The sequence below is a fragment of the Rutilus rutilus genome (assembly GCF_951802725.1).
Source record: "Rutilus rutilus genome assembly, chromosome: 2".
NCBI classification, from domain to species: Eukaryota; Metazoa; Chordata; class Actinopteri; order Cypriniformes; family Leuciscidae; genus Rutilus; species Rutilus rutilus.
In genome coordinates this window covers 32,746,808-32,768,910 of record NC_140210.1, presented here as the reverse complement: position 1 = coordinate 32,768,910, position 22,103 = coordinate 32,746,808, and the positions used below count along the sequence as shown (strand labels likewise).

Sequence of the window (22,103 nt, the reverse complement as noted above, 5' to 3'; positions counted from 1 at the left end):
ATAAATTTTATTTCTGTGGTAAGAGGACTTGAAATGACTCGAAACTAAAATGGTAGGACTTTGGACTCGACTTGAGACTTGTTGGCTTTGACTTTTGACTCGACTCGGGACTTGCCTCATCTTTGACTCGACTTGACTCGGGACTCGAGGGCAAAGACTTGAGACTTACTTGTGACTTGCATAACAATGACTTTGTCCCACCTCTGCTAAGCACACAGCTTAAATAACGTTGGAGTGGCATTACAACAACTCCGTGACTGTTCTTGAATGGCCCAGCCAGAGCCCTGACTTAAACCCAATTGAGCATCTCTGGAGAGACCTGAAAATGGCTGTCCACCAACGTTTACCATCCAACCTGACAGAACTGGAGAGGATCTGCAAGGAGGAATGGCAGAGGATACCCAAATCCAGGTGTGAAAAACTTGTTGCATCTTTCCCAAAAAGACTCATGGCTGTATTAGATCAAAAGGGTGCTTCTACTAAATACTGAGCAAAGGGTCTGAATACTTAGGACCATGTGATATTTCAGTTTTTCTTTTTTAATAAATGTGCAAAAATGTTAATAGGTAATTTTCAAACATACAAGCTTGATAAAAATGATAATTCTAGAAGGAAATTTCAGATGGCACTTAGAGGCTTTTGCATCTGAAGTCTTCGTGTGTGTGTGTGTGTGTGTGTGTGATCCTGGATCACAAAACCAGTCACAAGTAGCACGGGTATATTTGCGGCAATAGCCAACAATACATTGCATGGGTCAAAATGATTGCTTTTTATTTTATGCCAAAAATCATTAGGATATTAAAGGTACTGTACTGTACCTGATATTTTTTCTTCTATTTGGCCAAAATAGTTTAAACCCCAAATAATATATTTTAAAAGCAATCATCTGTGAAAAAAACAGGCTTTATGATGCCATCTACTGTTTATTATAGAGGATTGTAATAGATGAGAAGCTCTTTCCAGGGGCGGAAAGCCTTGGCCAATAACATGCTCAGGAAAAAGGGGGTTGCACATATTGACCTCAGGGACAAAAATTATAAATTGAGCGAGTACATCATGAATCCATATTCCAAACCGTGTTTTTGTCTTATCCTGAATCACTAGGGTCCACCTATAATAACTGTTTATATTCGGACTATTTTAGACTGGTTCGGGTCATACTGCTGCGGAGTAGCCCAGTACCTGCGTGACTCGTCATAGATATAAACAGAGAAGTAGCTCCGTTTACAATGTTCTTCCACAAGACGCATGCAGTTCTGTTTATTAACCGCTAGAGCGCCAAAAGTTAAGTACGGCAGCTTTAAAGGTTGTATCAGCGATTTCAGGCCCAAACATAAATGATCACATTCATCTAATCTTTCCTAACGATCCGCTAGCTGCCCGCCCCATAAGCATGCCATCAAAAACTGCGTCTCTGTAGGCAGCCTAGGCTCTGAGATCTGCACACAAAAACAGTTGGTTTCACCAGAGCCCGTCTACGGAGAGCCTGCCCACTCCCTATTAAGTCCTATTGTACCGAATTTTGGTTGTAGTTCCACCATAGTTCCACTGGGGGCGATCCTCCATGAGTGCAAAATGAATGGGAGTCTATGGGGCTAGAAGGCTAAATTGGTCTCTTTCACCCAATTGCCGTTGAGAAATCTCAGATTTGATTGTAGGTTTTGCAAATTCAACATGGGTTATAGGTCGAAAGTTGAATGAACGAGTACTTATGTCCTTTCGATTTCTGACAGGTTGAGTTGTTGTTGCCCATAACACGCTAGCATTCTGCTAATAAACGCTGATTGGTCAGTGAAGGACTGAATACGACCAGAGATACCGCTTGATGGCATCGTGGCATCCGAAGCGGGACAAGAAACAAACAAAACAAAAACTCTTCTAGCACGTGTATTTACCTGTGTCAGCTGTGTTGTCGATGCCTCAAGAGAAAAGAAAGTGCAGAGCGCGAAAGCACCAAAGTGACTGAAGGATTGCCGTAAAGCAGTATCTCTGGTCGTACATGTGTATGACGTCATTGACACTTTAAAAGACTTTTTAAAGCAAATAAGTGACTCTGAAAAATCTAACACCCAGCAGTGTGTAATTTCTTTGCATCTCCTTTCGAATACAACATTCAAATTACTAGACAAAAAATTATATCCTGAGAAAAGTGGATTTTGATGGGTATACTGCCCTAGACCTCCATTCATTCTGCACTCGTCCTGTGAGCGCCCTCATATGGAATCAGAGTGGAACTGCAACCAGTTCAGAAGCCGGAAGTTTACTGAGAGTGAAACTTCTCGCCTTATTAGACATTCTCTGGTTTCACCAACCACTCAAAACCAAAATAAATAGTGTTCCAACCAATCACCGACAGGGGTGGGTGTTGTGAGGTTTTGCGCTCGTGCACGGCTGCCTATGACGGCTGCACGCGAAAACCTCACAACACCCACCCCTGTCGGTGATTGGTTGGAACACTATTTATTTGGGTAAATTGACACATTTAAAGGCGATGTTCTCATTGTTTCGATTTTTTTGCACCCTTAGATTTCAGATTTTCAAGTCGTTGCATCTCGGCCATATATATTGTCCTATCGTAACAAACCATACATTACCGGAAAGCTTATTTATTCAGCTTTCAGATAATATATTAATCTCAATTTCGAAAAATTGACCCATGTGACTGGTTTTGTGGTCCAGGGTCACATTTTTATTTATTTTTTTTAGCTGAAAGGCATCCTTAAAACTTAGTCTAGCAGTTTGAACTTGAATAAGAGTGTTGAACCCCACTGAATTATTTTTTTAAGTGAATGATTGTGCTTCCTTTAATTGGTTACATGTACTTTTGCTCTTGCTTTGTGAGCTCTTTAGTTATAATAATGAAAAACTGACATTTTAGTACTAAGGACCAAAACAGATTATAAACAAAAATATTCTTATCCACACAAGACAATTGTGAAACACCAGAGAATTACTTTCCAGATGAAAAAATTTATCAGGATCCTTTTTTTGGAACTAGACCTGTAATGGCCACAGTACTGAATATGACTATCAATCTCTTGAAATATTAGTATGTTCCAAACAATTTCTTAATCCACATAAACAACAGTCACTCCTTAAAACAATGTGTCAACTTTTATTAAAACCCGTACAGAGCACAACATTTACAAATATGGTTTGGGATGGACTGGAACAGTTCAGTAGCTCTTTGCCATTTCATATGATTCAGGGAAGGCGAGACTCTTGTGTCCAGATCCCATGACCAATGGCAGGATTCCAGCATTTGGCACCACATTCCATGAGAGAGTGAGAGTGATGTTCTTATTTGCCCTGTGTTTGGGAAAAACAGAGAGATATCAAAGAGATGTCCATTTCTATACTTTTCAGTTATATATTATGTCAAATACTTGTAACACTTAACAATAAGTTTTAATTTGTTAACATTAGTTTAGTTAACTACATTAGTTAACATGAACCAGCAATGAACAATACTTCTACTGCATTTATTAATTGTTGTGTTCATTTCAGCATTTACTATCACATCTTTAAACTCAAATGTATCGTTAGAGAATGCACTGTGAAAAAACATGAACAAAGAATAAAGAATTGTATTTTTATTAACTAGCATTAACAATCATTAAACAATTATGTCGGAAAATATATTGCTAATTGATAATGCATTAGCTAAAATAAACTAACGTTAACAAATGATACCTTATTGTAAAGTGTTACCCAAATATCTTTTCCAAATGAGGTTTACACATTGTCAATATTCATTTGATTTTAGTTCAACTTAGTAGATGTGTGTTTTATGATGTTTCTCTTATTGTTTTACTTATGAGAAATCTGATTGATTTTTTCAAATCAAATTGTCATTTGATCTGATATTTAGAAATATTTAAATTAAATTTTGAATAATTTTATTTGTAAAAAATGATATGTAAAAATTATACATACAAATTCTAATAGAAAGTTTGGGGTGAGTAGATTTTTAGAAGTTTTATTCAAGAAGGATGCTAGCCTAGAAATCTAGACGCACCCTAGCGGCAGCAAAATTTATTTTGCAGCCAGTGTGGTCTAGCAACTCTCCGTTGACTTTCGAGCTGGAAAAACCAAACTCAGGTCAGGCCAATCACATCGTGTATAGAGTAGGCGGGGCGGGCTTAACATAATGACGACAGAGTTGCGATGGTTCCCTGCTACTTGAAACGAAGAATGGCTGCTGCTGCTGGCGAACAGCGGTCTTTCGAATCGGCTTTAACCGCGACTCTGGAGGACTTGGGAGTTGAGCTTTTCTTTGAGAAAAGAGCAAAGAACGGCACTTAAGTCATTTAAAAAAAAAAAGGAAGATGTGTTCGGAGTTTTGTCGACTGGATACGGCAAAAGTTGAATATACCAACTAGCCTTCTTCGTTGCTCTGATTGGTTGTAGCGCTATCCTATTGCGTGCAGAGGGATTTTGAGAGACAACCGTTTATCCCGCCCCTCGGATTGAGCCGTGCCAATGGTGAGTTGCCAGACCTAACATCTTGATGTAGGTCTGGCTTGCCAGGCTAGAAGGATGCATTAAAGGTATAGAGAGCCTAAGTCCCTCCCCTTCCGGTTGACCACCATGGGACCTTACTTCGGAAAAATATTGTATGGTAGTCAATGGCGAGAGACAACAAATATTTTGATCTCGTTTGAATTGTGCCCTGAATTACACATATGATGTTTGTCAATTTAAAAGATACATTTTAAAGTCAAGAAAGTCACAGTTTGATGTAAAACTGTTGAGGTATAAGACTGTGAAAATAAGTAATTACAGAGACTACAAACTCAAAAGGCGCACATGTGACGTCATACCTTTTCTCTCAATGAATGAAGCTAACTTTACTGAAGCTAACGTCTGTCATTTTTTCTATAGTCTTACGTTATAATCGTAACGTTACGCCGTCATGCCTGAGTGTTTTGTACCAGACTAGGGTGACCACCTGCTAATAAGCCCAAGGGGGGACAATGGGTATGTTTCTGAGGGACAATGTGGGACACTGCCTGGTGCGGCGGTGCCCCACTGGCAGACTCACTGATAGTGGTTTACCCATTTCTAGCACATACCACCTTGCATAGTATTAATAATGCCCTATTCTTCTAAACGTGTAATTTTTGATGTATGCTCATGAATAGGCCAACCAATGTGTTTTTTTTTTCTAAATAAAGACTCATATTTTGAACATTCAATGAATTGACAGATGTACTTCCACTTAAGATTTACTATTTAATTTTATTTATTTTTCATTACAATTTATTTATTTTAAATAAATTAATAAATTATAATATAAATGTATAGGATTAACAGGAATTGTAGTTGCTCAACACCACAGGAACAATTACAAAAAAAGTATTTAAAAAAAAAATACGATTGACCTCGTATTCCCCTCCCTCCATGTCCGATTGAGAAGGACGTTTTGCAAAGGTCACAAAAAGCCCTCTCGGTATCCCCCTCAACACCTTTCAGCCACAAATATTAATTTCCCCATTCTTGTTTCTTGTACCCACACCTTCTCTTTTTAATTGATGATGGCGTTGCCGCTCAGACAGTCTCTTTCTCGAATTTTTCGAATTGGAAAGCGCGCATCTAAGTTCCTTCCTTCCAAGTGTGTCTGGTATGCGCGTGCGTGCGCTGTCATGACAACAACGAAAAAGTTGACAACCTAGTCAGCAGTTCAACTGAGGGGTTTGTGTGGCAACAATAGCGTGCTGAAATGTCAAGTAATGTTCGTTTGTTTGCTTGGGGCTCGAGTATATAGAGCGACCAACTTTTTTTTGAGCAAGCATAGATTATGCGTGACACGGTCTCAATTTGCGTGACGCGTGAATTGGGCTTCAAACGCTGTGCGCGCACGCGCTACGCGGGACGGGTGGTCACCCTATACCAGACTGCACACATACGAGCAACGGATCTTGTGACGTACATAGTGCGAGACGAGAGATGTAGTTCATTGAGCGATTTTCACATAAAACTAAATGTTGCTCTTCTGTTTTATGTGACTTTCTTGACTTTCATAATTATCTTTTAAATTGACAAACATCATATGTGTAATTCAGGGCACAGTTCAGACGGAATAAAAAGATAAGTTGTCTCTCGCCATTGACTACCATACATATTTTTTCCGAAGTAAGGTCCCATGAGCCGGAAGCGGAGGGGAGGGACTTAGGCTCTCTATAGCGGAGGATTTTCTTTTTCCGGGTGGATCATCAAGACTATTGGTCCTCCTAAGTGTCAATCATTCTGGTGATATGTTTATGTAAGGCCGTCGTACGTGCTCGTGCACACGATTCACACGATGGCGTGCGCTCAAAACACAGGTTGGGCTTCCCACTGATGCCTCAGTCGCGAAGTTTCTACTCGACAGGTAAAGTTTGGCATGCTATTTGGAGAAATCCATTTAAAATCACTGCTAGTAAAAGGTAATGTAAGCTATGATTAGCTCGTGCATGCTCTCTCGTGCACACGTTTAATAGGCGTTCCCTCTCGGGAGCAGGTAGAGTGTTGCGCATGTGCATTTTTTCAAAAAGTGGAGAGGGCGGTTCTTTTCTAAAATTCGGGAAAATCCTCTGCTATACCTTTAAATTGATCAAAAGTGACCGTAAAGACTTGTAATGTTACAAAATATTTTTACTTCAGATTCTATTCTTTTTAACTTTCTATTCATCAAAGAATTCAGATTTTTTTTTTTTTTTAAATGTACACAACTGTTTTCAACACTGATAATAATAATAATAATAAATATTTCTTGAGCACCAAATCAGCATATTAGAATGATTTCTAAAGGATCATGTGACACCGAAGACTAGAGTAATGATGCTGAAAATTCAGCTTTGCATCACAGAAATAAATAAGATTTTACTATATTCAAATAGAAAACCATTATATAAAATAAATACAGCCTTGGTGAGCAGAAGAGGCTTCTTTTAAACATTAAAAAAAATCGTACCAATCTAAAACTTTTGAACGATTGTGTGTGTGTGTGTAAACGGCACAGATGAAATACTCTGAATAAAGCAACTAACCTTAAACCATTCCCATCATCAAAGAAGAAATACTTGGATTTAACTTCCTTCAGGTTTAGTTTGGTGTTGTCACCTCTCAAGACAATCTTGTCCCATAGAACCACCTGGTTCAGTGCCTAACATGGGATAACACAATACTCTTTATTGATGTGAAAAACACAAACAGTTCTAGTACATACAACACAACAAATACCTAGCTCTCATTCACATTCAGATTTTTAAACCCTTCTGACTCTCTGGATATACTGAAGTGGTAAAGAAGACTTACATTGCTTTTGGTTGAATATTCAGCAGTCAGGTAAAGAAAGAGCTCCTTCACATTCCAGTCAAATATTGGCCGCAGATGTAATAAAGTGGTTAAAGCAAATAATGCAAATCTAGTTCTAGGTGTAAACTGCACTGCAAAGCTGATATGGACAAAAGTGGCTCGTATTAAACAAAAAATGCATAATGGTGAACCGAGGTGGCATAAATGCATTTACACAGGAAATACTTTTATAGAAATAATGCTAAACATGTAATTAATACTTAAACGTGAAATAATAAATAAAAATCTGAACAACTATGGTGACTTTTCTCATCAACATGGAGGTAACTGTGTAGCACAGCAGTGCTCTGTTCTGTCAAAAGGATATTAGCAGAAAGGTCAAATGTCACAAAGCCCAAGTCACTCCTCTCTCGTGGTCCTGTGAAGTCGTCGACATTTTTACTGGAGAAAGAATGAGACAAAAGATATCAGCTTAGATATGTGTGAAACACAGATGTAAAAGACGCAACTACATTAAATCCTGCAAACTGACAGTACCCACACATTTAAAATGTACATTGCCCACAAATCCATATTTTTGGTTTATTAAGCGTTTCAAAATACTGTTGAACAAAAGCACAAAAATAAGATCTTTCTATTTCATTAATTTGCACAGCTGACGTGCGCCACTGCTATTGGCCACCAGCTCAGCATCTGCAAGTCCCATATGCTGCAAAAAAATATGATTCTAAATGGTCGGTGATGCCTAACGTATATCAAATATATATTTTAATGATCTTAACATTGATTTTGTATTGAACCTCTGATCGCAGGCTCAGAAACAGTGCAGTTAACTTACATCATGACTTTGGAGACGTGTATATCCACCGGTACGCTTCTGTCTTTGAAAGCTGTGGTAATGAAGCACCCGAATGTGAGCGCTGCCATCACACTGAGAGAGAATGCAAAGAGCGAGTTTGCCCTCGACAATACCGTATTCATGATTCAGTCTAGTTAACAACTAACAATGCACTGCAAAAACAAAGATATAAGGCTCCGAGCGGAGGTTCAAAGCAGGAAGTGAGGCAGTTCAAATAAGGAAGCAAGACCTACTTCCTGTTTCATTTTAGAAAGTACACATTGCCACCCAGTGGTCAGGAAGTGACATTGCACGCAACGGGCACAAACAATAGACCTTATTCACAGCAGCGCCATCTTTGATTTTTAATGGGAATGAAAGCGAGGCTGTGAGGGACAGACAGGCATCTCTTCAATGGGCTGTACTGTTATTTTAATGTGTTTTTAGATTGTTCTGCTCATGAAACACTGGGAAAATATCTTTCCAAGAAATTTCAGTTGACAAAAAACTCCCGACAATATAAACTGTGGAAAATTGTAAGTAATCTAGGAGCTTTATACAGCTTTTTACAGCGGATGCCATTGGAAACAAGGCAAGACTATCCCTCACAGCCTCACTTTCATACCTGTCATGGCGCTGCTCTGAATAAGGTCTATCATTTTTTATTTTAGCACGTTTATGCAACAGTATAAACACATACATATACACAAAATGCCAGTGTACATAGCAACAATTCATAACTACATTAAATAGGCCAACTATAAAACTGCATTTTATAAAAAATATTACAATTCTTCTTGCTTTTTTTTATTGACAATGTTCTTCAAACAGGTGCTGTGGTCTACTAAAGGAAATGAATAAAATTTGACTTAGACCTTGAATCATTTCTTCATGTGTAATACAAGCATTATTTTTGTAAAATTGTATTAGAAGAAAAACAAGTAGGCCTATTGTTTTCCTTCTAATAAAATTTTCCATACCTATACCAATAAATAAAAAAACTGCATTTAACATATTTTCTCAGAAGCATCTCTTACACAAGCTCTAACAAAACTTACAAGGAAAATTAAATGTTTAAAAGTGCTTTCTGGAGAAAAATCACATGCAATCTTTATTAATACTTGTATCTACCACTAAAATATGATATAGCTCCCATGGATCACATGATCAATCAAATACTGGGTTTATCCTGGTGACTCATGTCATGTCAAATCATGGCCGATTGTGAACGGTATTTCTAAAATGGCTATGGTAAATAAACAAAAATACTTTAAATCATCTGACACTGTTGTATTAGCAACAATAAGTTAAAATAAAAGTGTAATGAAAACAAAACTGTCACAATGTATCATGAGACAAACATCCTAACAAATGACAACAACACCTATTGTTATCTCAGTCAAGTGGCCCATTTTCCACTAGCTAAAAGTCCAGCTGCCTTATCTCATTCCTACACTGAGCCCAGCTGTCTTGGGGAATAACTGGGCCAGTCTGGCATATGATCCCCGTCGACACATCTCTGGATCTTATTCCAAAACATTCACTGTCACTGAGCAGCAGCAATGACTGAGATTTTGGAGGAGCGGCCATTTGGCTCGCAGTATAGCAAAGTCTATTTCTCGATTTTTGTCCTTTTTTGCTTCAAACTTTTTGTCAAGATCAGCTTAAACATACTGACCCACTTCTATGCGGTTAAAGGAAACCGTAAGGAGGCGGCCCGTATCGCAGCTGAGTTCTATGATTTTGGCCAAGGGCACAGTAAGTAGGCAAGATTGGGATATATTGGGGATATAGCTTAAATAGGGTGAGATTGGGTTTATCACTCTTTATATCTCTTTGTAAACACTGAAAAAAAGTTGACTTGTTGTGTAAAGAGAAAGCTTCTGGTGCATGGCACCAGTTCGTATAACACTAAGAAAATTAGGTCAGTGTTCATCTAACGCTGAGTTATGAAAATCGCTTTCTCTTAGTATTTTGGCATACATGGCTGGGTAGACTTACAATACATATATTATATAGCAATAACACTTTAAAAAAATGTTTTTCTCATTTTGGTTACACTTTATTTTAAAGTGTCCTGTAATTATACATTTGAATTATAAATTATACATTTTAAAGTGTAATGTATACAATTTAATTATACATTTAAGTAGCATAGGAATATTAATCAACAACACGTACTTAATATAGGGTTAGGGATTGGATTAGGGTTTGGTTTAGGGTCAGTTGCATGTAATTATGCATAGTTTACTGTTATTATAGTAAGCTATAGTCTAACTTGAAACAAGGACACTGTTTTTTTTTATTATTTTACATGAAAATGTTTGGTGCAATTCACTACAGAAATAGTAATCCATCCCTCACATTTATTCAGTAATCTATATCTCAGAAGGTAACCTTATTTTAAGGTGACATAATTACACATTACATGTTGCTACTGTAGTAATAACAGTAATAAAATTATGCATAATTACAAGTAACTAACCCTAAACCAAACCCTAACTGTAACTCTATATTAAGTACATGTAGCTAATTAATTAATATTACTCTGTACATGTTAGAGTACAATGTTACAATGTCACTTTAAAATAAAGTTTAACCTGAAGAATTCAGTTAAAATGTAGTGATTTTGTCTGGAAAAGCTGTTCTTTACTAATTTTTGTCTTTTCGTCCCTTTTTATCAGACTACTTTGCTGCCCTGTTTATCATGATCTTAATAACATGCAAATGACCTGACTTCAAATGCTAGGCTATACAAACTAAATGAGATGAAAGTCAAACATTTTTCAAATTTTTGATAAATAAGGGAAAAATCCTTTAAAAGTCCTGACTCTATAACTAGCTATTTGTGTCGGAATAACAGTGGCACTGTTCTAATCTTAACTTGCGATATAAATAGACAAACGGGCACGGACATGGTAGCCTACAGTAGGCTACTATGGTAAAGATTTACCTCATGAATATTAATTTAGTTCCGTGACGTGCGTCCAGTAGGCGCAATTGAAGTAACAGTCTACTATGGCAAAGGCTTGGCTTATGAATATTAATTACGTTACGTGACTGGCTGCTCCAGAAAGATCACTAAGCAACGTCAGGGTGAACTTATTAATATTCACATGCTAAATCGTTGCAGTAGCCAACACGACTCTGCTGAGGTCTGAAACAACAACAAGCCGAGCAGCCAATCAGAGAGAAGCGCTATGGTCACACTCGCTGTGTAAAAAGAAAGACACTGACCTGATGCAAACATGACAGAAGTTCCCTGCGGAGATTCCGAGAACTCAGATAATACTCCCAAGAAAAGAAAGCGAGAGGACGTCGAGGGTTTTTCTGCGAAAAAGAAAGTACGCTGGGGTATTTTGATTAGTCAAGGTGAGTTATAGACACGTGTAAATAAATGTGCCTTTATAGTTGCCCCCTGCTATCACATTGCAGTAATGCATTTGTACAGGGGCGAGCCTTCTATAGGCTACCTATAAAATGGCAAATAATATTGAAGTTAATATTAGATAATATAATATAAGAATTAATATGACATATTTGTAATTCTGTAATGTAATTCTAATAATGTTAATATCAAATCATCATGAATATTGTTTTATATCCTGTGTATAGATACATTAATTATATATTAGCCTAACCTTTATTAAACAAACAAAATAAGACTAAGGACAGATATCAAGTGCATAATTGCCAAGAAGTGTCATTCAGACGCACACATGCAAACACCAATGGAGCAGAATGAAGTGAATATGAAACATCAGTATTATTGGTAATTTATTATTTACAGTATTGGATAAAAAAAAAAAAAAAAAAATCTTCCCAAGCTTGATTATTCTTTCTCATATTTCCCGCATCCCAAAATACAAAGCTGACTATTTGCAGACCATGCAACAGTATAGCCTAAGAATAGGAACGTACAAATAGTCTCAAATTGTGTACTTGGCCTAGCTGTTAGTTAAAGCTACGTTTAGTCATTCCTAGTTGGATTTGGTGATATTTAAAGCCTCTTTACAAGGGAATTATAGTTCAAGTAAACACAGCACACTATTAGCGGACTCCTGCATCATGCATTAAACATAGGCTTTTACCCTAATGTGTAGCTGTTTGTTTATTAAGGGATGGATTGCTTTATATTTTTTACAATACACCATATAATTGAATAGGACTGTCTCCCTGACTAGGGAGTCTATAAACAGGGACGTTACAAGTAGTCCTAGTCTCCGTGGAGCTCAGCTGTAGTCACATGAACAGAACAGGATCTGAAATATTCATGAAAGCTCTCAGAGAATATCACAATAAAGACTGCTTGCAACCAGCGTTCATACTGAGAAGTGCCCATCAGGCAACAACCTATATGTTTCTTGATCAGAAAAAACAAAACAAACAGGGCTATGTCACTAATGAAGTAGTTTTAAAATGACATGAATTCTTTAAGCGCACAAGAAAACACAAAATTGCATAATAAAAAACAGCATAGTAGTCTAGTATCATTGTAACTGACTAAAGCAGAGCTGTGACCTAAAGCTCCACATGTCACTCTGGAATCTCAGTGGCAGTAACCCATCACCTTCGCTCAGCTAAGCTAAAAAAGAGAAGACGGCTGCTTTTTGCACCCAGAGATGATAGCCGTCCTTTCATTTACAGGCTATGGCGTACACGTATCAATGGCTAGATGTGCCGTGGGGCGACGGAGACATGGGTACGTAACGGAAGCTCTTGTTCCGTTCTTGCTCTTAGGCCGTGTTCTGTGCCAGGAATGACAGTTGCAGAGGGCAGCTTTCGTATGCTGTTGTGGCTAGATTGCGCTTATGCTAAATATAGATCTCTGAGTAGATCTCCGGTTGGAGCTGCTAGCACTGTGTGTATTATGGTATTAATAATTGTTCTGTGCTATACATACGATTATTGTTCTGACTAAATAGAAAAGGCCATGTTGTAACTGTAGTTGTGGTGTTGCTACTGTGGTCAGTAGGTTGATGCAGTTGTTTAATTGAGGAATTTTCCAAATGCGGTCCGGGGACTTTGCATGGATGTGTTAGGGGGCCTGTGGAAAATTTGAGAGAAAATTTGAGAGAAAAAATATATATATTTAACATTTTTTTTTTATTTTTGGAAAATTTTTGAGAAAAAATATATATAAATAAAATATTATATATAAAAAAATATATATTTATAATTTTTTTTTTTACATTTTTTTTTTTTACATAACATTTAATATTTTAACATTTAAATAAAATATTTATCAAATTAAATTTGGTAAATTTCGGTAAACAAACATTGCTTTAAAAAGTGCTTCAAATAAATCTGAATTGAAAATCCACTATATGAAAAAAAAAAAAGGTTTATTTTACATAATTTCTAACTTGAAAAAAAAAAAGGAAGTTTATTGTAAGTTTTACATATACAAAGTAGGAATCCATTTCACATCCATACTGAAAAAGAAAAAGAATTTAGCATAACATTTTTGCTTTTTTTGAAGAGTAATGCTGACAGAGAGGTCTTTGACACTGACAATTCTTCCGCTTGAACACGTAATGGAAAAGACATGCCATCCAAAAGCCCTGGCATTTACTGCCCTGCAATGTTTATTGATTGGAAGTCAGAGGCCTCCACATCCAATGGGTTTTTGTAAATGGGCTTTTGCCTTGTAGTTCCATTTGAGAGAAAAAGTTATCTCAAGTTGTTTAAAAATAAATGCATCTTGCCTTTATTGCTTTTATTCCTACATATGGAGATAGTAAGTCCAAAATCCAAATTTGCGTTTTATGAGGTAAAATTCTTTCATTTTCATTTTGTATTACAGCAACACGTTCAAATGTCTCAACAGTTGAAATGAATCACCTTTATTGTATATAGAGAGCTGATAATGCAGCGATTCCACTCACAGGCTCTTCTTAACAGCTGTCAATGGGCAGTGTCAAAATCACACCACTCTCACTTTAGAATGTACTGGGAATTACATCAAGTCCAACTGTGGCTGAGTGGGTGTATTTAAAGCTCTTGAATTTCATGGTAGTGCTTTTGTAACTGTTGGTTAGCTTTTAACGACAGCAAATTATGATTGGTGTAAATTATGTTAATTCCACATTGGATAATTGTTAATTCCACATTTTTTGGGCTTGTTTTGTGGTTTGTTTTTCTGAGAAGAAAAGGCATTTATCAGCCATGGGAAATAATTGGGTGTCAGTTCATTGGCTTATTAATAAGAATAATTTGACGTATGTTCATTCCCTTCTCAGGTTCATGGGCGGATCGTTCTCCACTCCATGAAGCTGCATGTCAGGGTCGACTTCTGGCTCTTAAGACTCTTCTCTCACAGGTTTACAAACATATACACATACAATAATGGAACAGGAAAAAAAAAAGAAAAAAAAAAAGATACATTTAGTAACTTTTTAAAGAAAAAAAATTATATACTGCTGTTTTTCTTCTCCATATTACCAGGGTCACAATCCAAATATCATCACCATTGATCACGTGACTCCGCTACATGAAGCTTGTCTGGGAGATCATGTAGCATGTGCCAGGGCTCTCATAGAGGCCGGTGCCAATGTGAGTTACAGTTATTAAAGACTTTTCAGCAACCTTACAACAATTATGAAACAAAGTAATTATTGAAACAGCAAAACACTGAAAGTATAACATTTAAAACACACGACAACTTGCCCCAGTAAAAATCACAGCTGCCCTGATTATACATTTAGGAAATATACACTTGTCCTGAGCACACAGTTCAATCTTTTGCTCAATCGTATCTTCATTATATAATTGATCCTTGCTTGAATGTCTGCCAATGTGATTTTATTGTGTTTGCTTGTTTACCCAACAGCTATAGCAAAAGTATGATGAAAATCTAATTTGAAAATCTAATCTAAAATCTAAAATGAAATTTATTTGAAAGATAAATTTTAAACCAGAAATCTGGAACCAATTGAACCACTTATTTTTAAAAAAAGTATGGAATTAATATTTTATCCCCTAACCATAGGCTATAGTTACTGAGATACAGTCCCTGTGATAACTTCCTGTGTGACAACTAACCCCAGCCGCCCCTAATTGTTTTTTTTAAATGTTTTACTGCTTTTTGTTTATTATATGTTTAGCCCTTTCATGCATGGCCACTAACTACAGTGGACAGCTATTCAAAAAGCCCTTCCTTGCGTATTAAGGGTTTTGATGGCATAGTTGCACATCAGCCACTAGAGTGAACACTAGTGCATCATCCTATACACTGCCACCCTGTGGCAAGCCATTGTATGTGGAATTTTTTTCTCCAAACCAAGATGGCCGACAGCCAGTCAGAAATTCTCTGGAAGTTGCTCTGGAATATCCATCCATTCCTTCTATCCTAGGAGACTCTTGCAGGTAAAAAAAAAAAAAAAAAAAAAAAAAAAAAATTTTTGTATCATCAAGTAACATTTAGGGAGTCATATCATTGTTTCATTTTCCAAGTACTGATTTTAGATCGGGAGGAAATTCTGATGAATCATCTGTCCACTAAATTGGACATCATGAATCACTAACTAGATCAACTACAATTCATACTATTACTGTGACTGTTCTTGAAAATACTTCATCTGCAGTAACTTTTTTGGCTGTGAATAAATGATTATGTTATTATAATGTAATTTGCAGTTACTTTTAATGCGCTTCCTTACTCGTTACATCAAAAAAGTAATCTGATTATGTAATGCACATTACTTGTAGTTATAATGCGTTACTTGTTACATCAAAAAAAGTAATCTAATTACGTAACACATGTTGTAATGTGTTACTATAGATTGTTCTATTATTGGGAGATGAGAGCGCGTTCGTCTTGTATATATATAAAACAAATCAAGTCTTATTATTACTGATAAAAAGTGAAAGTAAAAAAAAAAAAAAAAACCTTGATATTGTTTATTTTCTTTCATTCAATATTACACAACTACTACACATTTGCTGGTGGTAAATGTAATGCCGTAAATGAGACTTACCTGTCGCAACATTCCCTACTCAGTCTAGGGATTTTGTCAAATGTATTCACCGGAGTGAAGCCTCTCCTCCATTGATATCCATTAAAAAAATAACACTAAACTTTCATTGAAGTAAAATAATTAAAAGTGGGGGGATAATCACATTATGAAATAAATGTTTTTCTCCAAAACAAGTTGGCCATAATTATTGCCACCCTTTTATTAAATACTTTTTGCAACCTCCTTTTGTCAAGATAACATCTTCTCCTATAATGCCCGATGAGTTTGGAGAACACCTGACAAGAGATCAGAGACCATTCCTTCATACAGAATCTATCCAGATCCTTCAGATTCCCAGCTCCATGGTGGTGCTTCTTCTCTTCAGTTCACTCCACTCATTTTCTGTAGGGTTCAGGTCAGGGGACTGGGACGGTCATGGCAGAAGCTTCATTTTGTGCTCAGTGACACAGTTTTATGTTGATTTTGATGTCTGTTTTGGATCGTTGTCCTGATGGAAGATCCAACCATGGCCCATTATAAGATTTCTAGCAGAAGCGTTCAGGTTTTGATTTTTTTTTATATGTTGGTATTTGCTAGAATCCATGATAACATGTATCTGAACAAGATGTCCAGGATCTCCAGCAAAAAATAAATAAAAAAATAGGCCCACAACATTAATCCAGATGTGTATTTAATCATGGACATGGGGTACTCTATATCCCTGTTTGCACCCAACCCATCTGGTGGCTTTGCTGCTAAAAAGCAAAAACTATTTTAAACTGCCAAAAACAATTTTTTGTTTTTGTTTCGCCTGACCAAAGAACCAGGTCCCTTTTCCAGTTCCAGAAGTTCCAGTCATGCCCGACAACTGAATATGCTGGAGTTTGTTTTTGGATGAGCGAGGAGGATGTGCTGTTTGAATTTTTTGCTGAACTCAAGACTCAACTAATCTCTGCATTTCTCAGTCTGTGTTCATTGGAGAGTCTTTGGCCACTCAAACTTCCCCCCTCACTGTGCATTAATACAATATAGACACACGTCCTCTTCCAGGCAGATTCGTAGCATCTTTAGTTGATTGGAACTTCTTAATTATTGCCCTGATGGTGGAAATGGGATTTTTTAAATGCTTTAGCTATTTTCTTACAACCACTTTCTATTGTGTGAAGCTCAACAATCTTTTGCTGCACATCAGAACTATATTCTTTGGTTTTACTCATTATGATGGATGATTAAGGGAATTTGTGTTTCCTCATATTTATACTCCTGTGAAACAGTCATAGCTAGACAATTTCATGTTCCTAGTCACTCTGGTGTGCTAAAAAATCTTCAGAGATACTTCAGATATATTTTACTCATAAAAATTTCTAGGGATGCCTATAATTGTGACCAATGTGTTTTGATTATTTATTTTTTTTTACTTTTTTTTTATAATGTGATTTCCCCCCCACTTTCCATTCTTTTACTTCAATGAAAGGTTAGAGTTTTGCGATTTTTTTTTTTAATGAAAGATCAAAAGGATAAACAATGCAGATATATTTTTACAGCCATCTTTGATCATATTTACCAGGGGTGAAACAAACTCAGTTGCGTTTCCAATAATTGAAGCTTTACTATATTTTAATATATTTCATAGTTTTCACATGATTTTATATAATTTTATTAATTGGTTTGTTAAATACACAGTATTACTGTGTTATTAATTTATTATGATTGATACAGTATCTCGTCAGTTCAAAACAAAAACACAAACTGTCCACTCAAGTGGACATCTGAACATTTCTTTGGATAATATGTAAAAAAAAAAAAAAAATCAAATATTGTTTTCCATGTCCTAAGAGCAATAAAAACACAGAGGAAAAAGAATCCTGACCAAGGTTGTCATAATTCATGCATGAAAGGGTTAGAAGAAGACTCTGCTCAGATTGATCAGTTTGTTCAGATTGATCAGCATGTTCTTGTGCATGGCAGGTAAAAGCCACGACCATTGACGGTGTGACCCCGCTGTTTAACGCCTGCTCGACAGGAAGTTTCACCTGTACAGAGGTGCTTTTGGAACATGGAGCAAAACCACAGGCAGAAGCGTGCCAACCTTCGCCCATTCACGAGGCATCTAGCAAAGGTAATCAAGTAGTTCTGCTTTAGTCTAACCATAAAAATCCATTGCAGACTTTACAAAAATATAAACATAGATGTGTTGCTGTTTCAGGTAGGGCAGCATGTATAGAGTCTCTCATCTCATGGGGAGCAGATGTAGATTATGACATCCCCCATCTAGGAACACCTCTGTACATTGCCTGTGTCTCCCAACAGCTCCAGTGTACACAGAAACTTCTGGATGGAGGTGAGCTCATCAGACTACTGTTCAAACCAGACAAAAAAAATTAATTGTTTGGTGTATTTTGGCGTTCTTAGGTCAGGTCTTCTCACCTTTAGTTCTGTTCTTGTTTATTTGATCACAAAATGATCTGTTTTTCATAGGAGCCAATGTGCAGAAGGGCCGTTTCCTGGACACTCCACTACACGCTGCAGCACAGAAGGACTGTCCAGATATCATCAGACTGCTACTAGAGTTTGGCGCTAACATCAACGCTCGCAACCTGGAGCTGCAAAGGCCGGTGGAGACAGCGCCACCCAGCAGTACGGCAGAGTCTGTGCTCCTTCTGTATGAAGGTAAGGCTGCTCAGTTGATTTTGATACCTTTTGGTTTTTCTAGTTCAGAAGAATCAAGCCCATTCAATGGATTATTTAGTTTTTCAATTTATTTATTGACTTTATTAGTGGAGATTTAACAGGAAAGAGATAGGGAATGGGTTCAAGACATGATCATGGTCGCTTGAACCTGGGTCCTCTGTGAATTTTGAATGCAACTTTTTAAAAAATGGTATCTTTGATGAAGTTGCATGATTAGGTTTGTCTAAAATATTGTTTGGTGCAGAACCCATTCACATGCTAAATTTAGTTAGTCCAAAGTTGTATCTTTTGTACATTATACAGTTGTAATTGAAATTATTTAACCCCCATTGCAAATCAGGTTTATTGGCAAAATGTCAATTTGCATTTGCAATGAACAAATCAAACAAAAATAATTGAAATAGGTAAACACAACAAATGTTTGAAGTGGTTTCCCCAAATTCAACTGAAAATGCAACTTTTAATGACTTCTGCAGTCTCAAAATTATTCAACTCCCTGAATAGAATCCCTCACAACAGCGCAAATCTGCAAAAGAGGTGTTGTCTCAATCACACCTGATGCAACTAATCAAGGGATTCATTAGTTGCACCAGGTGTGCTTGTGCTATAACACATGAAATATCTGAACTGGCAAGGTTTGTTGAGTGTCACGTTTGATTGCATGTTATAAATATGGCTAAGTAAAAAAAAAAAAAAAGGTCCAAGTTAAGAGAAGATAATGCTCTTCACAAACAAGGAACAGGATAAAAAAGATAGCCAAGGCACTAAATGTTCATAGAGACACTGCTGGAAGCATAGTTCGCAAGTTCAAAGTTAAAGGAACAGTGGTTACACTACCTGGACGGGGCAGAGAAAGGAAGCCATCAGCTGCTGCAACCAGATTTCTAGGAAGGCATTCTTCTCGACTGCAAAAGACCTGCAGCAAGACTTAGTGGCAACAGGCACTGAGGTTTCAGCTTGCACAGTGAGGTGCCTACTAAACCGCGTGTGACCTGCAGCGTGTGAAAGACAAGATGGATTAATTGAAGTATCAGGAAATCCTAGGAGAAAACGTCATGCCATCTGTGAGGAAGCTGAAGCTTGGGCGTCATCAGACCTTCCAACAGGACAATAGCCGCTTTCCGACCGGAGGAACCTTTTCACTGTTCCTAGAACTATTGGCTAAAGTACCCGGATGTCGGCGTGTTCGCACCGCAGGAACTAGGAACGATTTTAGTTCTAGGAACTCCATTTGGAGGAACTAATTTAGGTCCTACTTCAGAGTAGGGTCTAAACCAGCACTATAGGAACTACTTGTGACGTTAGTGTACGCTGATGACCGAACGCACGCAAAACACCAGCACCTGCCATTTTTAAAACAGCTATATGTAAACACAGATTATAGCCTATATATTTACTCCAGAAACTAACTATACAAACATGGAAAACAGTGATAGATGGGTCTCTAAACCTTTATGCTGAAGGGAAAATCCAACGCAACTTTGAGGGGACCAAGCCAAACATGATTATGTTTATCTGCCCAGCTAGCAACACTGGACATCAACCACACGGCATAGGCTAATAACCTTTTTTTCATATACTGTCTACTTTCTATAACAGTTCTATCTAATAACATGTTAAACAGTACTGTTAGACAGAAAGCTAACTAATAAACACAGAGAATGCGAGCATTGTTTGCTCTGGCGTTCTCAGCGCCGTCAAAATAAAAGTCACCATGCTTGCGTCACTCCCTTACCCCTCCTACCAGTTCCTATGGCCACTTTGCCAGTGCGAACGCAAACAGCAAAACCGAGTTTGGGGGAGAGTAGTTCTTAGAACTGTTTAGAAGTGGACAGTTCCTAGAACTAAGTTCCTGTAGCTACTTGGTCGGAAAGCAGCTAATGATCCTGAGCATACCTGAATTCCACTAAGGCTTGGTTGCAGAAGAAGTCCTGGAAGATTCTACAGTGGCCATCACAGTCACCTGACTTGAACCCCATCTCTGGTGGAATTTGAAGAAGGCGGTTGCAGCATGCAAACCCAAGAATATTACTGAACTGGAGGCCATTGTTAATGAGGAATGGGCTAAGATTCCTCAGAAACGCTGCCAGAAGCTGGTGTCCAGTTATACATCTCGTTTGCAGCAGGTCACAACAACAAAATGGTGTTCTACTAAGTACAAAAGATGCTTGTCATGAAGGGGTTGAAAAATTTTGAGACTGCAGAAGTCATTAAAAGTTGTATTTTAAGTTAAATTTGGGGAAACCACTTGAAACATTTGTTGTGTTGAGCTATTTCAATTACTTTTGTTTGATTTGTTCATCGCAAACAGCTGAAAGCCTGTACATTTAGCCAGAAGACCTGATTTGCAATGGGGGTTAAATAATTTTGATTACATCTGTATGTTTTAACCCACTAAAATTAAATTAATTTCTGCAGTAATATGTTCATTGCATATGATGAAAATAATTAAAACTGAAAACATTGAGTTGAGTTAAATGGGTGAAAACAATAATAAAAATATGTTTTTAATGTAGGCTAGGATTTGAACATGGGTCAACTTGTCCATATACTTTATGAAATACTAAGTTTTTTTTTAATAAAAAGGGGATTTTGCTAACTTTCCCTGTCTTTTCTTGGATAGCCACACCACAGTCTCTGTGTCAGCTGTGTAGACTGAGTATCCGAAACTATATGGGCCGATCCAGACTGCACCTGATTCCTCACCTCAAACTGCCTACTCTGCTCAAGAGTTTCCTCCAGTATAGATAGACTCTCAACCTTACTCCACAAAGCCCCTCCCCCTTTTATTTTCTTATATTAAGTGCATTAATTTACAAATAAGGTTATCAAATTTTGTTTGTGACCACCAACGCACAGAAAACACTATCACAATAGCCATTCATTTCACTTAATTTAAGTTCAAATGTTTATTTTTAAATACTTATATTTTTGTGCTACTAATGAACATCAGTTATATTTTTGTACATAATCACAACATTAGTGTAAATTTATCATTTGTGACCTGCACTATATAAGCTGCATGCCTAATATGATACAAAAATATATCAAGTCAGGGTGAAATCTATTTTTTATCGCACTAATTTAAAAAAGAAGAGGATAACTGTTCAGAATTCCCGAAATCTGATGCTATCAATATTTTCACAGCTTCCCAAGCTTCATCATGAACTGTTTAGAAAATAAAAAATAAAACCACTGGGAAGATTCAATGTAATGCAGCACTTTTGCTAATCATTTTGTTGCCAAAACAAAGCATGATAAGATATGTAACTTATAAATAAAGACAAATATGTAAAATTTGTCTCATTGGTCTCCCT

The 22,103-nt window shown here is 37.0% G+C and overlaps 2 protein-coding genes across 3 annotated transcripts; one reads left to right on the top strand and one right to left on the bottom strand.

Moving 5' to 3' along the window:
* Positions 1-3,092: 3,092 nt before the first annotated feature.
* spcs3 (signal peptidase complex subunit 3) lies at positions 3,093-8,467 on the bottom strand. Its single transcript, XM_084402028.1, has 5 exons — positions 8,138-8,467; positions 7,667-7,740; positions 7,300-7,376; positions 7,032-7,147; positions 3,093-3,309 (listed from the first exon to the last, which is right to left on the bottom strand). The coding sequence occupies exons 1-5, from the start codon at positions 8,278-8,280 to the stop codon at positions 3,177-3,179; spliced, it is 543 nt and encodes a 180-aa protein (XP_084258154.1). The 5' UTR covers positions 8,281-8,467; the 3' UTR covers positions 3,093-3,176.
* Positions 8,468-9,589: 1,122 nt separating this feature from the next.
* asb5b (ankyrin repeat and SOCS box containing 5b) lies at positions 9,590-22,091 on the top strand. Of its 2 annotated transcripts, none has more exons than XM_084402026.1 (7): positions 9,590-9,895; positions 14,380-14,459; positions 14,585-14,692; positions 18,064-18,214; positions 18,302-18,436; positions 18,574-18,765; positions 21,410-22,091. In XM_084402026.1, the coding sequence occupies exons 1-7, from the start codon at positions 9,700-9,702 to the stop codon at positions 21,535-21,537; spliced, it is 990 nt and encodes a 329-aa protein (XP_084258152.1). In that variant the 5' UTR covers positions 9,590-9,699; the 3' UTR covers positions 21,538-22,091. The 2 variants fall into 2 exon arrangements, with proteins under 2 accessions (XP_084258152.1, XP_084258153.1); XM_084402027.1 differs by lacking the exon at positions 9,590-9,895 and adding an exon at positions 11,267-11,509.
* Positions 22,092-22,103: the final 12 nt, after the last annotated feature.

Coding starts and splice junctions, on each gene's coding strand:
- asb5b (XM_084402026.1), top strand. CDS start 9,700: ATGACTGAGATTTTGGAGGAGCGGCCATTTGGCTCGCAGTATAGCAAA. Junction 9,896..14,379: donor TGATTTTGGCCAAGGGCACA/GTAAGTAGGCAA, acceptor TTCCCTTCTCAG/GTTCATGGGCGGATCGTTCT. Junction 18,766..21,409: donor TGTGCTCCTTCTGTATGAAG/GTAAGGCTGCTC, acceptor TTTCTTGGATAG/CCACACCACAGTCTCTGTGT.
- spcs3 (XM_084402028.1), bottom strand. CDS start 8,280: ATGAATACGGTATTGTCGAGGGCAAACTCGCTCTTTGCATTCTCTCTC. Junction 7,741..8,137: donor CACGTCTCCAAAGTCATGAT/GTAAGTTAACTG, acceptor TTCTTTCTCCAG/TAAAAATGTCGACGACTTCA. Junction 3,310..7,031: donor GATGATGGGAATGGTTTAAG/GTTAGTTGCTTT, acceptor TCCCAAACACAG/GGCAAATAAGAACATCACTC.